The sequence below is a fragment of the Scophthalmus maximus genome, chromosome 9 (assembly GCF_022379125.1).
Source record: "Scophthalmus maximus strain ysfricsl-2021 chromosome 9, ASM2237912v1, whole genome shotgun sequence".
Classification (NCBI taxonomy): Eukaryota; Metazoa; Chordata; class Actinopteri; order Pleuronectiformes; family Scophthalmidae; genus Scophthalmus; species Scophthalmus maximus.
The window spans coordinates 21,441,733-21,454,264 of record NC_061523.1 but is presented as its reverse complement, the minus strand read 5'-3'; the positions used below and the strand labels follow the sequence as shown (position 1 = coordinate 21,454,264).

Here is a 12,532-nt window from a genome sequence, read left to right as displayed (position 1 = left end):
ATAAATGAAATGTATTACTATTATTATTATCATTATCATTATTATTATTATTATTATTATTATCTCTGCACCACATTTATCTCCAGGTCTGATTTTTATGACACAGTGACACGGGATGAACTCCTGCGCTGAACTTTACATTTGCTGCGTATTTCACTAGGTTTGATCCCACCCACACACACACACACACACACACACACACACGCACACACACATTGACGACGAGCCCGTGACAGTGTCACTTTAGCGTGTGCATTTTCAGCATGACTGGCGTTGGTGCGTGTGAATCAAGCCCCCCGTGTCCCTGCAGCGCCACTCGAACCCCCCGTAAACATTATTACTCATTCGTGTTTACAACCGCGGCCTCTTTTTTTTGCCAGCTCCCCTGGGAATGACCCCCCGGCCCCCGGCCGACTCCACGGAAGACGGGGACGCAAGAGTGAAAATTATTTCTTCTCGCCTTTTTTCTTCCTCATCTTTCCAATTTGCAGCCAAGTCCGCTCTTTTCTCAAAGCTTTGGTTTTGTCGCAGCCAATCTCATCCTGCCCCGAATCTGTCAATGGGACTGTTGCACTGATTCCCCTCCGACTCTTTGGTAGATCAAATATGTTTGTGCATATATAATTGTCATATATAGAGCTTCGGGGGAAAATGAAATGTTCCAGTTCGTCTTGCCGTTTCATTTTGAATGATCCAATATCAATTCTTATAAACAATCTTTTCGTTTTGCATTTCCCTGCGCTACGTGTTGTGTGCAGGCCGTACAGTTACTTGGTCGCCGCCTTGTTCCTGTAGGACAGGGTGTGTCTCATCAGGTAAAGGTACCACACCTTCACACTGCGGTTACAGTTCATGTTGCAGATTGAACTGCGGCGATGCACTGCTCAGAAATAACACTTAAAGAGCAATTTGTGGAATAATTGGCCTCCGGCGAAAAAAAGGCCATCGACGTGGAAGCTCGAGTGAACTTTTTGGAGCTTTCAATATTCTGTGTTCATCCGAAACAAAAAGAGAATTCGGTTTTGTCTCTATGTGTTACGATTTCAACAATTGAACCAACTGCTGGAGCAGAAGCGGCAGAAAGAATAAATGAAAAATCAATTATGAGAAGATATGCAAAGGAAAAGTATCACTGCGTCTTTCCCACGCAGCTTTGGGAAGCGACAAAGTGATGTAAAACTTGAGTGACATTCGCGGTTTGTTTCTCTTCTACCACATAATTCAATGTCCAGGCTTTCATACGTATCATTTTGTTTTCGGTGCATTCACTGGCCTTCCTGCTCAACCCCCTCACTGTCCTCGCCCTCACCTGGGCGTCTTTTTTCTTGTTGTTTTTTTTTACCCCCTCATAATCCAATTTCAACACCTCTCGGTGGGAGCACATATCGCCCCCGCCACTTCTCTGTGCCCCGGCTTTTGGCTTATAAAAGAGGCAGTGAAAAAGCTCATCCCTGGCCTGCCTGTAATTGCTTCATTAGAGCCTGCTGCAGCATCTCTGGCCGGTAGCTCGGGAGATTTAATAAGAGCTCAGGAGGATGCTCTCAGACTCCGGCGTCTGGGCTGCCGGGATACTGCCGTTGGAATTTCTCTAATATCCGGGCTTTGTTCCAACAAGGACAGAAAAAGTCAAGAGAACATCAACCCAAACACATTCCTGGATCCCTTCAGTCAAGCACAAGACGAAAAAAGCACTGCTGCTTCCCTTTGTACGTTTGGTCACCGTCAAACGGACTAATGCCGTATCCTTAAATATGTAACTCACCACGCCGCTGTGGTTAAAGGTTCTGCAAAAATAATTTGGTTCCAACTTATAGATTCCTTAGAACAAGAAAAAGGATCAATAATCCCGCTCCAACTCATTTGTTGTTCCACCATTGCTCATCCTCCTCAAGCATTTGAGGACACAATCTTTTATGTGTGGCGATGGTCCCCCTGGGCCGCAGCTGCTGCTGCTGTCCGTCTATTTCCTGACAAGAGCAAGTGTCGGAAAGTGACAGTGTTGTCAGTTTGGATCCACTGACATGATTATAAAATGGGGAGAAAACAGAGCAGAAGCAAAACGGCCGAGCGGCACAATTAAAAACGACTGGATTGCAACAGTTCATCACAATTAGTTTTGCCTCGGACCATTAGTGATGTAGGAGTCAATTCTGCTGCTATGCGCTCACTGCTATTTCCCACTGGATGAAATCATGGGCCAAATGGACATTTGTGCATTTAAAAAAGTGGGAAATGACAGCTGGAGCAGTAATATAATAAAACCTTAGAGGCAGGTGCAGGAGGCATTGTGGAAAAATTAAGCCAAGGAGAATAAATGGACTGTATTTATATAACGCTTTTACATTCACACATTCACACATTCACACAGATACACACACACACACACACACATTCATTCAGCGCCGCTTTATACCACCCTTGTTCCATCACATTCATAAACTGCCAGTACGGCCGTCAGGGTCGATTTAGGGTTAAGTGTCTTGCTCAAGGACACTTTGGCATGCGGACGGGAGGAAGAGGGGATCAGACTCCCGACATTCTGGTTAGTGGGCGACCCTCTCTACCTCCTGAGCCACAGATTCAAAGTGAGAGTTATTGTACTCAAATTATAAGGCATATCGTGGATTTGTGAGCTGTCGGTTATATTTGATGTTGTGTCGAATGTGTATTGATAGTGATGATAATTATGAAAACATCGCAGAGTATATGAGAGCTTTGGTATTAATTCCCTGCAGATGTGAAGGACGCTGCCACATAATATCTACAGTGGGTCTTTACTATATATAGCATGGGGGATGGGGCAGGCTGACCACCAGCATTTGTGTGTGTGTGTGTGTGTGTGTGTGTGTGTAAAGGACACACAAGGTGACAAGAGGTGTGTTTTCGCCGGCATGTGTGCATAAGAAGAGGGGCTTGCATGTGATAATATTCCAGCATATGTTTGCATGCAAAACACAACATGTGAGCACGCTGGATGCTCGCGAGCGGCCGCGTGTGCCGCGCTTCATACTCACGTGATGACCAGCGAGGTGGAGAAGAGCAGCGTTCCGAGGAGGCCGCGCCGGCAGTCGGCGTTCTTCCTCTGGCGCTGGTGCATCTCGCCGCCGCAGTTGTCGCAGCAGCGGCACAGGCAGAAGAAGAGGCCGACCAGCGGCAGCAGGACGGTGAACAGCAGGCCGACGGCCGCGCACACGAGGAAGCCTATCTCGTAGTAGATGGCCTGGGGGTCAGCGGCGGGGAGGAGGGAAGGGAAAGGGGGGGAACAAAAATTAGATGAAGGATGAGGGAAACAAAGGTGGCGATGGGTTGAGGGGGGAAAACAGGGACATCAGAGGTGAAAAGGGAGAAAAGGTGGAGATTAAAAAAGAGGTGGAGGTGGTTGTGAGGGAACAGGATTGAATCAGGAGGAGGGAGCAGATGAGGTGGGGAGTGAGGGAGAGAAGAAAGGATTGATTAACAACGACGTGAAGGGGAAAGAAGGGAGGACACACACACACACACACACACACACACACACACAGGGATGCCGAGGATAAAGTGAGCAATCTAAAAATATCCCGCAGGATCCCACTGCTGGAAAAATTCTCTCTCTGCTCTTTGTCCAAAAGGGATTTTTTGTGCGGATAAACAAAAAAAAGAAAGAAATACACATTACATAACACCGCTCGCTGCCGGGGAGGCCTTTCCTTTCCAGTTCCTAAATACCGACGAGCGAAATTCAATAATCGCCTCTTTAGAGACATTATTATTCAAGATAAATGCCAAGACTCGGGGAGGGAAACGCTGCTCCCACATGCTACACCGGTAAGCAATTCTTAAAGGTTGCTTTTACATAAATTTCCAATAAAGTGCAATATGCCCTGAGAGGATAAGAACATATTACGGTTTACGGGGGGGGGGGTCGACTCAAAAGGAGTGGGAGCCAATCCATGTACAGTCGCCCCGTGGTGCAGTTTTTGCCCCGCTAATGAAAGGGAAAGAGATATTTCTGATGAAGAACCTGAGACGTGAGATCCCGATTCTCTGGAAACAAGAACAACATATAAGCGCCCGAGGTGAGATGATTGTTGCGTTCACACTACTTACAAAGCAGGAAGTCAATCTCTTTCAAAATAAATGAGGGTGATCTCCTCAGCTGATGATAAAGTGGAGTAGGTTGGGTGATGCGAGGGCATTTGGGAGAACATGAAGCAGGTGAGATTGACATTTCTGTCACATCCACTGACGACGTTTTCCCTGAAATATTGTATATATATATATATATATATATATATATATATATATATGTGAGTCTGCAACAGAGTTCTCTGGGACATTTTCCTGGCATGTATCCGCATTTTCCGGATATATGCCAGTGAAGTAAAATGTACGGAAAAGCGTGAGCCCATTCGGAACATTGGTGGCCAGCGAGTGGCCGATCTACCCAGGTTCCAAAAATGTTCCTCATCTCCTGCTGCGGTCTTCATACGCTAACGCTGACGCGCGCGCTTTCCTGGACATTATCCGGGGTTCGTCTGCAAACTTATGGCTGATACAGACGAACCGCAGGCTGATCTTAACGCAACAGCCTCACAGCCCACCTTCATGGACGTTGCCACCGCTTGTCCGTCGCGAACACGTCTCAGCATAACGCGACGCGACTCATGAAGCCTCCGACGTGACCATCAAGTTGCGTCAATCCCTCTGTGCAACACTTTAAGCCAAATGGAACCATTTTACCCTCGAGAGAACATACACCGCTCCAGTTTTGCGTAGGCGAAGCTAACAAACTGCACGATTTAGGTATATTATCTTCGGACCATTAATAATAACAAGTCAGACCTGACTGGATCGGCTGGAAGGTGCACACAAGTCAAGCTTGATTCCTCGGTATCTTGAATTCTCCTGGACAACATTGTCACACAAAATCACAGGCGTGAGAGAGAGAGAGAGAGAGGGCGGTTGTTGGGGTTAAACAGTCAATGGGGGAGGAGAGGATTGAGCGTTAATAAATTACGGTGAAGGGCAGTAAGATCACAATGCTTGGACTGTGTCAGTGGAGTCAGGAGTGAGTGGAGGGATGCTGACGGCTCGGTCGCATCGCTTTTCGTCCCCGAATGGTCAACGGGGAAATCCGCTCGTTCCTCCTCGCAACGTCCCGACGACCCTCGACTCTGATTGGCCATTGGAAACATTCAAGGTGACTCGACGTGGTTTCTTACGCATTCCTCCCGGTAAAAAAAAACTAAAAAACTGAGAGTTGCATCGCTGCTGTCTCTCAGCCCTCCCGCCTCCTCCTGTCATGTACGACAGCGCTGCGACTTAATCTGCCCCCTATCTACGCGCCGCACTCAGCACGGCCTTTGGAAATTGGCAAAATTGAATGGGGGGGGGGGGGGGGGGGGGGGGGGGGGGGGGGGGCTTGATAATTCCCACACCGTATGTAACTTGTCACAATCAGGGCTCGATGGCTTCTTATTACAAAAGGATCAAAGCGGGAGCGGCTGATTCGCACTAATCTTAATCGCCCTCGTAGGTCGAGGACCCTGCCTCCTCCAGGGACCTGCAGCTTTGACTTTTTAACAGGCAGAGAGAAAGAGAGAGAGAGAGAGAGAAAGAAAGAGAGGAGGAGGAGGAAGAGGAGGAGAGAAACCTCCTCTGGCTCATTTAAAAAATCTGTATGAGAACTTGGTTGGAAGTCTCCCGCTGCGAGTGTAATCCCAAACTCCTAGACAGCCGCTTGTTTGGACGAGCGGGGATTCTGGCTGTGTCAGGAACATACAGTAGTTTACAAGATGTGGGAGGAAGAAAAAAAATGAAGAAGGACGAGCTGACAGTCACAGCCCGGAGGAACTTTTTTGGGGGGGGTCAGAGAACGGAAAGGGAAGGGGAAAAAAAAAACCCCCAGCTCTGTGAAGACGCGCAAAAGGCAAAAGGCATCTGTAAGAGTGTGTGTGTGTGTGTGTGTGTGTGTGTGTGTGTCAAAGCACCAGTGTCCGACCGATTGCTGTGGAGTTTGTAATGCGTGTAAAACGGAACGCTTGCGTTGTCATTCTGCTCCGGGGGCGTTGCTCCTTATTGGGGGGAATCTTTGCAAAAGAAGGTCAAAAAATGTTGGGTTTTTTTTCAGTTTCTCTTCCCCAACTCTCCTCCTCAGTGGCCCGCAGCGCCGACTACTTTTGGACCGTCGAGCTTTATCCTTACAAGTGCCCAAAAGAGGAGGAGGACGGCGACCTTCTCACAGGCACAAACAGGATGATGAGGTGGCAGCCGAAGACGAGGGCATTTAAATCAGATTCCATCGCAGCAGCAGCAGCAGCAGCCGCGAAGCCCTGCCGCTGAAGTGCCCTCGAGCAAGTCAACACCAAATGGGTCAAAGCCAAATCCCCAAAACCACGCAACCGCAAGTGAAGAAGTCAGAGCAGCTCCGACGTGAATGATAGTGGATAAGGAGCACGTGACTTGCTGAAGTTGTTTTTGTTCCCCCACAGAATAGTTCGGTGTCACTACTGTGGATTTACTCCCTCTGATAAAGCAGCCGCCGCGGTTATAAATCTGACCCCGTCTCATAGAGCTCCACTGCAGGTGTACGGCTGCGCTCGTACTTCACCGGCCTGAGAGTGTTTATGGGGAAATAGAACTGATATTTTGGGGGGGATGTAGGGTAGCTCGCGAAAGTACAACCACAAATATCCGGAGGAACCGGAGATCGCACCCTCCCGCTTTCTGAGCGGCAACAGGGCGTACGAGCACGTGGAGAAGTTGTGTTTTTAACGATGTTACGAGCGCAGATGGTAGTCATGAAGCCGTCCGAAGCGGCGGCGGCGGCGCTGCGCACACTGTGGGTCAGTGGTTGAGGTCGGCGTGTGAAGATTTACAGTGGTAGGAAGAATTCTGCCGGCATCAGCATGCAAAAGATCAAGTGTGTGCGCGTGTGTGTGTGTGTGTGTGTGTGTGTGTGTGTGTGTGTGTTAACATGTGGCTTATACCGGCTGCGGTTACGGCGGATATCGGGGAGGGAGATATACTGCTGAGGAGCTAATTAGATGGCCCGAGCAGCAGTTTTGGAAGAAGTCCAGCACGACCGCTGAACGGCGCTACACTGTCATTACAATCAGGGGGGAAAATTCACAGAGCCGAGCGGAGTCTTGTGTCCGTGCAGCCGCGGTACGAAAAGCATTGGACTTTCGCAAAAATTCTGCAGCAAGGCGATAGGCCGAAGCGAACTCTGCCAAAACCACGTCGGTGTTTCTGCCGTCACATTCTCGGGTCGACGCGGCCGCTGACGGGAATGTGCTGGTTCGGATGTGTTGAGTTCACGCCCACATCCAGGAGACCTGGTCTGTTATTCTGATTTGCATTTGCTAGTGATGACGGTGGAGGATCGGTGACAAGAAACCGGATGAGGGCTCGTCAGCTGTCTGTCGGCAAGTGTTCCTCCTCCATGAAGCTGGGCAGCTCCATGTTAGCTCTTTTAGGACGGAGCCAGCTCAGAACTGGCTCCTGATGAGAACTGGTCCACAGGTCAACAGGTTTGAGGACCATTCGTCACACAGTCCACACTCCATACCAATCTGGACTAATCCGACCGCCGATGAGCCTTAAAAGACGAGGATGGTTACGCGGTGGAGGTTGGGGCTGATAGAACGCGACTGCTTCGCTTGCTTTTTACAAATTGACTTTCGAAGTCATTGCATGTTGCAACTGGAGGTTTCAGAAAGTATTTCGCTGCCGCTGTTTTCATAAAAATGTCCCCAAAACTGTAGCCCACTGGCATAAGTCGCTCCAACAATTTCGGACCGGGCGATTTGGTGGAGCCGTGCCGGTGCCGTCCTTTTTTTTTTTGGCACAAGCACCGGACATGGTTTCAGTGGAAAAGGCGCCGGAACCAGTTCTGGATCAAGCAGCCGTCACCAAGGCCGTACGAGGACCCGCCTTACAACAGCACAGGGGCTGCGTTTTTTTATTTTGACCAAGCCAAAGGGTTGTGAGGTGGATGGGAGGGCTGGGTGGAAGTCGCAGGGTTGCACAACTGATCCTATATAAGCGAAAATGCGGCTACCAATTATTTTCTACTACAGCTGTGCAGCCCCACTGACTTGGGACAGGATGGAGCGGGATGAGACAGGGGGACGGGGGACGGGGGACGGGGTTTGACTGTAAATCCAGTGGTGCAGACTTTACCTGGAGGGTCAGCACTATGTTCTCTGGCTGAGGGAGGCCAGATCGGATGAAGAGCGCATGCAGAAGACAAAGGCGACGCCGCGTCAAAGAAAAGAGCAAAAAGCCACAAGAACAGAAACATGTGGATGAAATAGAGCAAACGAGAAAGAAACACACAAAAAAACAAACAAATCAAAGAACTCAAAACTGGCATGCATATCCACATAGTTGCATTTTGTAATACGGCACACAGACAGACGGACAGCAGAGTCCTCCATGATTGAGAAAAATATAAGATACAGAGTGAACTCAAACTTTTTGGTGTAGCATCTTTCTCTAAAGTCACAGATTGTGCCAGAAGCAACTGCCATTTTTGTATTTATTTATCTGGGGTGCCAGTGAAAACGTGGCTTGCGAACAGCGATCAACATCTCGCTCCGGAGAAAAGCCTCGGACTACAGGGCGTCTCCGAGGTACACTCGCTGTTTAATTCAGATCATAAATTGCTGGATCAAATTAGAAAAGCGTAATGCACAAACGCACACACACACACACGCTCTCTCTTACCTTTTGATATTCCGTCTGAAGGGCTCCAAACTTGTCCTTGGCCAGTTTCACAATGAGATCTGCGACACAAAAACCACAACACATGAACAGATGTGTTTCTGTTTTTTTTTCTGAAATGAATAGAACACGCATGGTGGATTCCTTTATCCAGCAATCACAGTGTGTTGTAAACCGATTGCACCGTATGTATTTCTATAGCACGGCAGAAAACGTGTTGTTGTTGTTGCTCTACCACGTCATACACACAGTGGATTCACCAAATCTACCCGGCAACATGTATAGTACTGTATATGACAGCCTATTGAGATCATGATACCAAAACACTTGCAACCAACCTCCAGATTGTCACCAACACCTATGCAAAACCTTTTTAATGCATAAGTTTCAAAGCGGAGAAGAATAAAACTGAACTTAATACGAACTGAGAACAAAGAAGTTATTTATGTCAAGCTGTGAAGCAGCAATTTCTTTGACAAGATGGTGTCAGGAAAGACCCAAAGACCCCATCTCGCTCCCCTCCGGGGCTTCAGACCGACAGTCTGAGCAACTCCTATTTTATTCATCGGTGGACCGACATCGTGTCGGCGTCCCGGTAAAGTTTCCGATGGTAATGAGGCTGCAACTAATGATTTTAGTTAGTTGCTCTGTGATGTAAAAAATAACAGCGAAGGTTTTCCTTGGCCTTCAAATATGTTGTTGGATTTTGTTGTTTTTGTGTTTTTGCCTAAAGGTCAAATTTCAGATTATAATGATGAAAGGTTAAAAATATCTATTCTAATAACGATTTCAGTCGGTGGTCACACACATGCGGATCATACATCGGGACAGTGGATGTGTTTCAAATAGGTACAGTCAGTGAACTCGTCATGATCTGTGCAGTTCACGTGTTGGTGTGATGTACATGACTACATGATGTGGAAAGTATGTTACGATACCATATCATATCCCAGCATGAACAATATAAAAAACAGTCAAACAAAAAAGAACTAGAATGGCACTAACCTCCGCCATGGCCAAGCAATCCGGACATGCACCAAATTGTGCACAGTAAATATGCCCAAAAAATGTTTCTGCGTAATCTTGCTCACACGCCAATAATTCTACAGAAAACAGACACGGGTGAAAACATAACCTCCCGACGCTCCAGTCATCAGACCTGCGTGTGTCGGGGCGGACACACGATACGCACAAACTGTATGTCGTGGTAGATATATGCACACGTCATCGTTGTTCATAGGTTAATTGTTCACAAAAGTTAGCCACTGACTGAACTCTTCTGTTGATTTCGAAATGATTGAAAGTCAAAATCAAATACAAAAACTTAAAAAGGAAAATATGAATCCACTGAGACATAACAAGTCTCCTATCAAATACAGTGTTCCCTTCTCCCATCTACACCTGGAGCAGTTCTGGGTGTGACTCGTCTTCTCAGGGGCTTTTTCTTTCTCCTGCAGCGTTTCGTTTCTGTAGAAACAATATTTCCCGTAGAACAATTGTTTGATATTTTTCACAAAACAGACGAATGATTCTCGCCTTTATTATCCAAAGCATGAGATGTTGTATTAGTAGGAGGGAGCTCCGGGCTTTTTACTTCAGCTCGCCATCGGGGGGCTGCAGAGAAGTAGAAGAGAGCTCCTAATACGGGGGGATTCACGGCTGATTTCCTTTATCAAAACATTTATTAATGCAGCATTCTTTTATTTCCCAGGAACAGATGCGACTGACTGTGCCGAGTCGAGACTTGTGTCTGACAGTTGACACTGTTGCCAAACAGCTGAAGTCTGTCGCGCGCTTTTTTCCCCCCGGCGCGTTCAGGTGGACTTTATAGGTCAGCTTCTAGGTCAGTTCCTCCACCTCAGGACGGCCGACGGCGGTCGCCATTGTGTCCTTTTTGGTCCAGTCGTAAAACGATCCAGGGCGGTCGCGTCGAGAGCAGCTATCATCTTTTTCTGCCCCTTTTCTTTGGTGCTTTTTCTTTTTTCCTTGCGCTGAAGGTGTGTGTTTAAAAGTCCCCTTGTCCCAAAAGGATACAAGCTGTAACCAAGGTAAACAAGATCTGTACCAGTGGACCACGACGGACTGTGTCAAAACGTGAGAAGCGATGGCTCGGTTCGGCGCCGACCTCGGCGAAAGGTGGAGGCTCGGGTCGGAGAGGGTTGGAGCTGCAACCGTCAGCTGATTATTTGATTAGTCCAGTGAGAGAAAAATCAATTGGCAACTGCTCAGATAATCAAATAATCATTTTGGCACCTTTAAAATAACAATCATCTTATGTTTGCTTTTTCTATAGCAATTAAAATATGACGATTTAAAGCTTTTCTTTGTCACATATGGTGGTAAACTGAATATCTACTCTTTGGACCGAACAAGACATCTGACGGCGTCATTTTAGTCTCATCGTATCCCAGTCTAAACATTATTATGAACATTATTATAAACATCATCTTTAGATCTCTGTCCCCTCGGAATCAAACGGATGTTCAGGCTTCTACCGCTGACGCCCTTCATTAAAACTGATTTTAATTTGCAGATCTCCACGTTGACGTCTCCGAATGCAGGTATCTCTGCATCCTACGGGAACATAGACGGGACCTAAAAGCTTATAAAGGAGGATTCCTGAAACAAAATCAGAAAGTTATAGAGTATTAATGCATTAACCTACAGCTTATCATAAATGAACCAATCACTCGTCCTATAACTGACGTCATTATGACACATATTACAATATAACAAAAAGTTGGCATTCTCAATATGTAACCAACACCTCACCTTTCTAAAAGCTCAACTACAAGAGCAGGTTGACAGAAGTGAGTGTGATGCCAGTGGCAGCGCGAGTTCTCCGAAAGTCTGAATTATTTGTACATTAGATCGTGAAGGCGGCTACTGAAGCCAGAGTGACAAACGCAGAAAGGATGAATGAACGAATGAGAAGCAGATTGTGCTCTGAGACAGTGGGGAAAAAAAGGAATTGGATAAATGGAATAGTTGAGCGCCAGGAATCAAAAGGGAAGCCGGGCGAGGACGGAGGAGGGACGTAAGAGAGACGCAGGGAGAGACAAAGGACGGAGGAGGAAGAACAAAGACGGGATGAGTGAGGAGGAAAATGAGAGAAGGTGAAAGAGAGAAAAGCGGCGAGGACGGGGAGCGCCGGATTCAATCAGTGAGACGCGTTTAATCCCCGTCTCCATGAGCGACGCGGCTCGCTTGATGTTCCCACCCACGCTCACCCCCTCCCTCCACTTTCCACCTCTAAAGGCGAGTCAATGTAAACGTCGAGATGCCGCGACTTTGACATCTGAGGACTAACCTGTGGTTTGTCACGCATCTTTAGACGTCTACACCGATTCGCCGAGGGATTACGACAAACGGACGTGCAGTATATATATATATATTGAAGATTCATGTGAATGCAAAAAGGAGCAGGAGCAGCGGGGAGTTTCAAAATGTAACCCTGATTAATATTAATAAATGATTGTGATCAATGCAGACTGCACATTGCTTCAAATTGATTTGTTGTTTGACTTTCCCCACGCTCTTCCAGATATCAGATACCTATCAGCCAGATCTTCCTCACATTAAAGAAGATGAAATCAGAAAATCTTGCCCCCCCCCCATAAAAAACCCTTCAAATCAAAAATAGTTATCAAAATAGTTTGCAATTTATTTAGTAATCGAAAACTAATCGATTAACTGTTGCAGCTATAATTAACACGCACGTGTGTATGTAAGTACATGTGTTCCCACATATAAGATTTTGTCTAAAATCAATCCCTTCTAACTCATCAAGAGCTCTGCCTGATATAATAGACAATTTAAAAGTGTA

At 47.0% G+C, this 12,532-nt stretch overlaps 1 protein-coding gene across 17 annotated transcripts in view; it reads right to left on the bottom strand.

Moving 5' to 3' along the window:
- Positions 1 to 12,532, bottom strand: part of prom1a (prominin 1a) — a 66,263-nt gene that overhangs the window by 36,906 nt on the left and 16,825 nt on the right. For 13 of the 17 annotated variants that reach the window (XR_007031476.1, XR_007031477.1, XM_047334545.1 and 10 more), the window contains exons 2-4: positions 8,710 to 8,768; positions 8,164 to 8,190; positions 3,015 to 3,220 (exon numbers count right to left, since the gene is read on the bottom strand). Coding sequence is in view for 15 of the 17 variants with exons in the window: in XM_047334545.1 (XP_047190501.1) it covers positions 3,015 to 3,220; positions 8,164 to 8,190; positions 8,710 to 8,768 (292 nt within the window). In the remaining 2 variants the exon portion in view is untranslated. The remainder of the gene's footprint in view (positions 1 to 3,014; positions 3,221 to 8,163; positions 8,191 to 8,709; positions 8,769 to 12,532) is intronic. The other 4 variants (XM_047334549.1, XM_047334556.1, XM_047334551.1 and 1 more) reach the window with 1 other exon arrangement.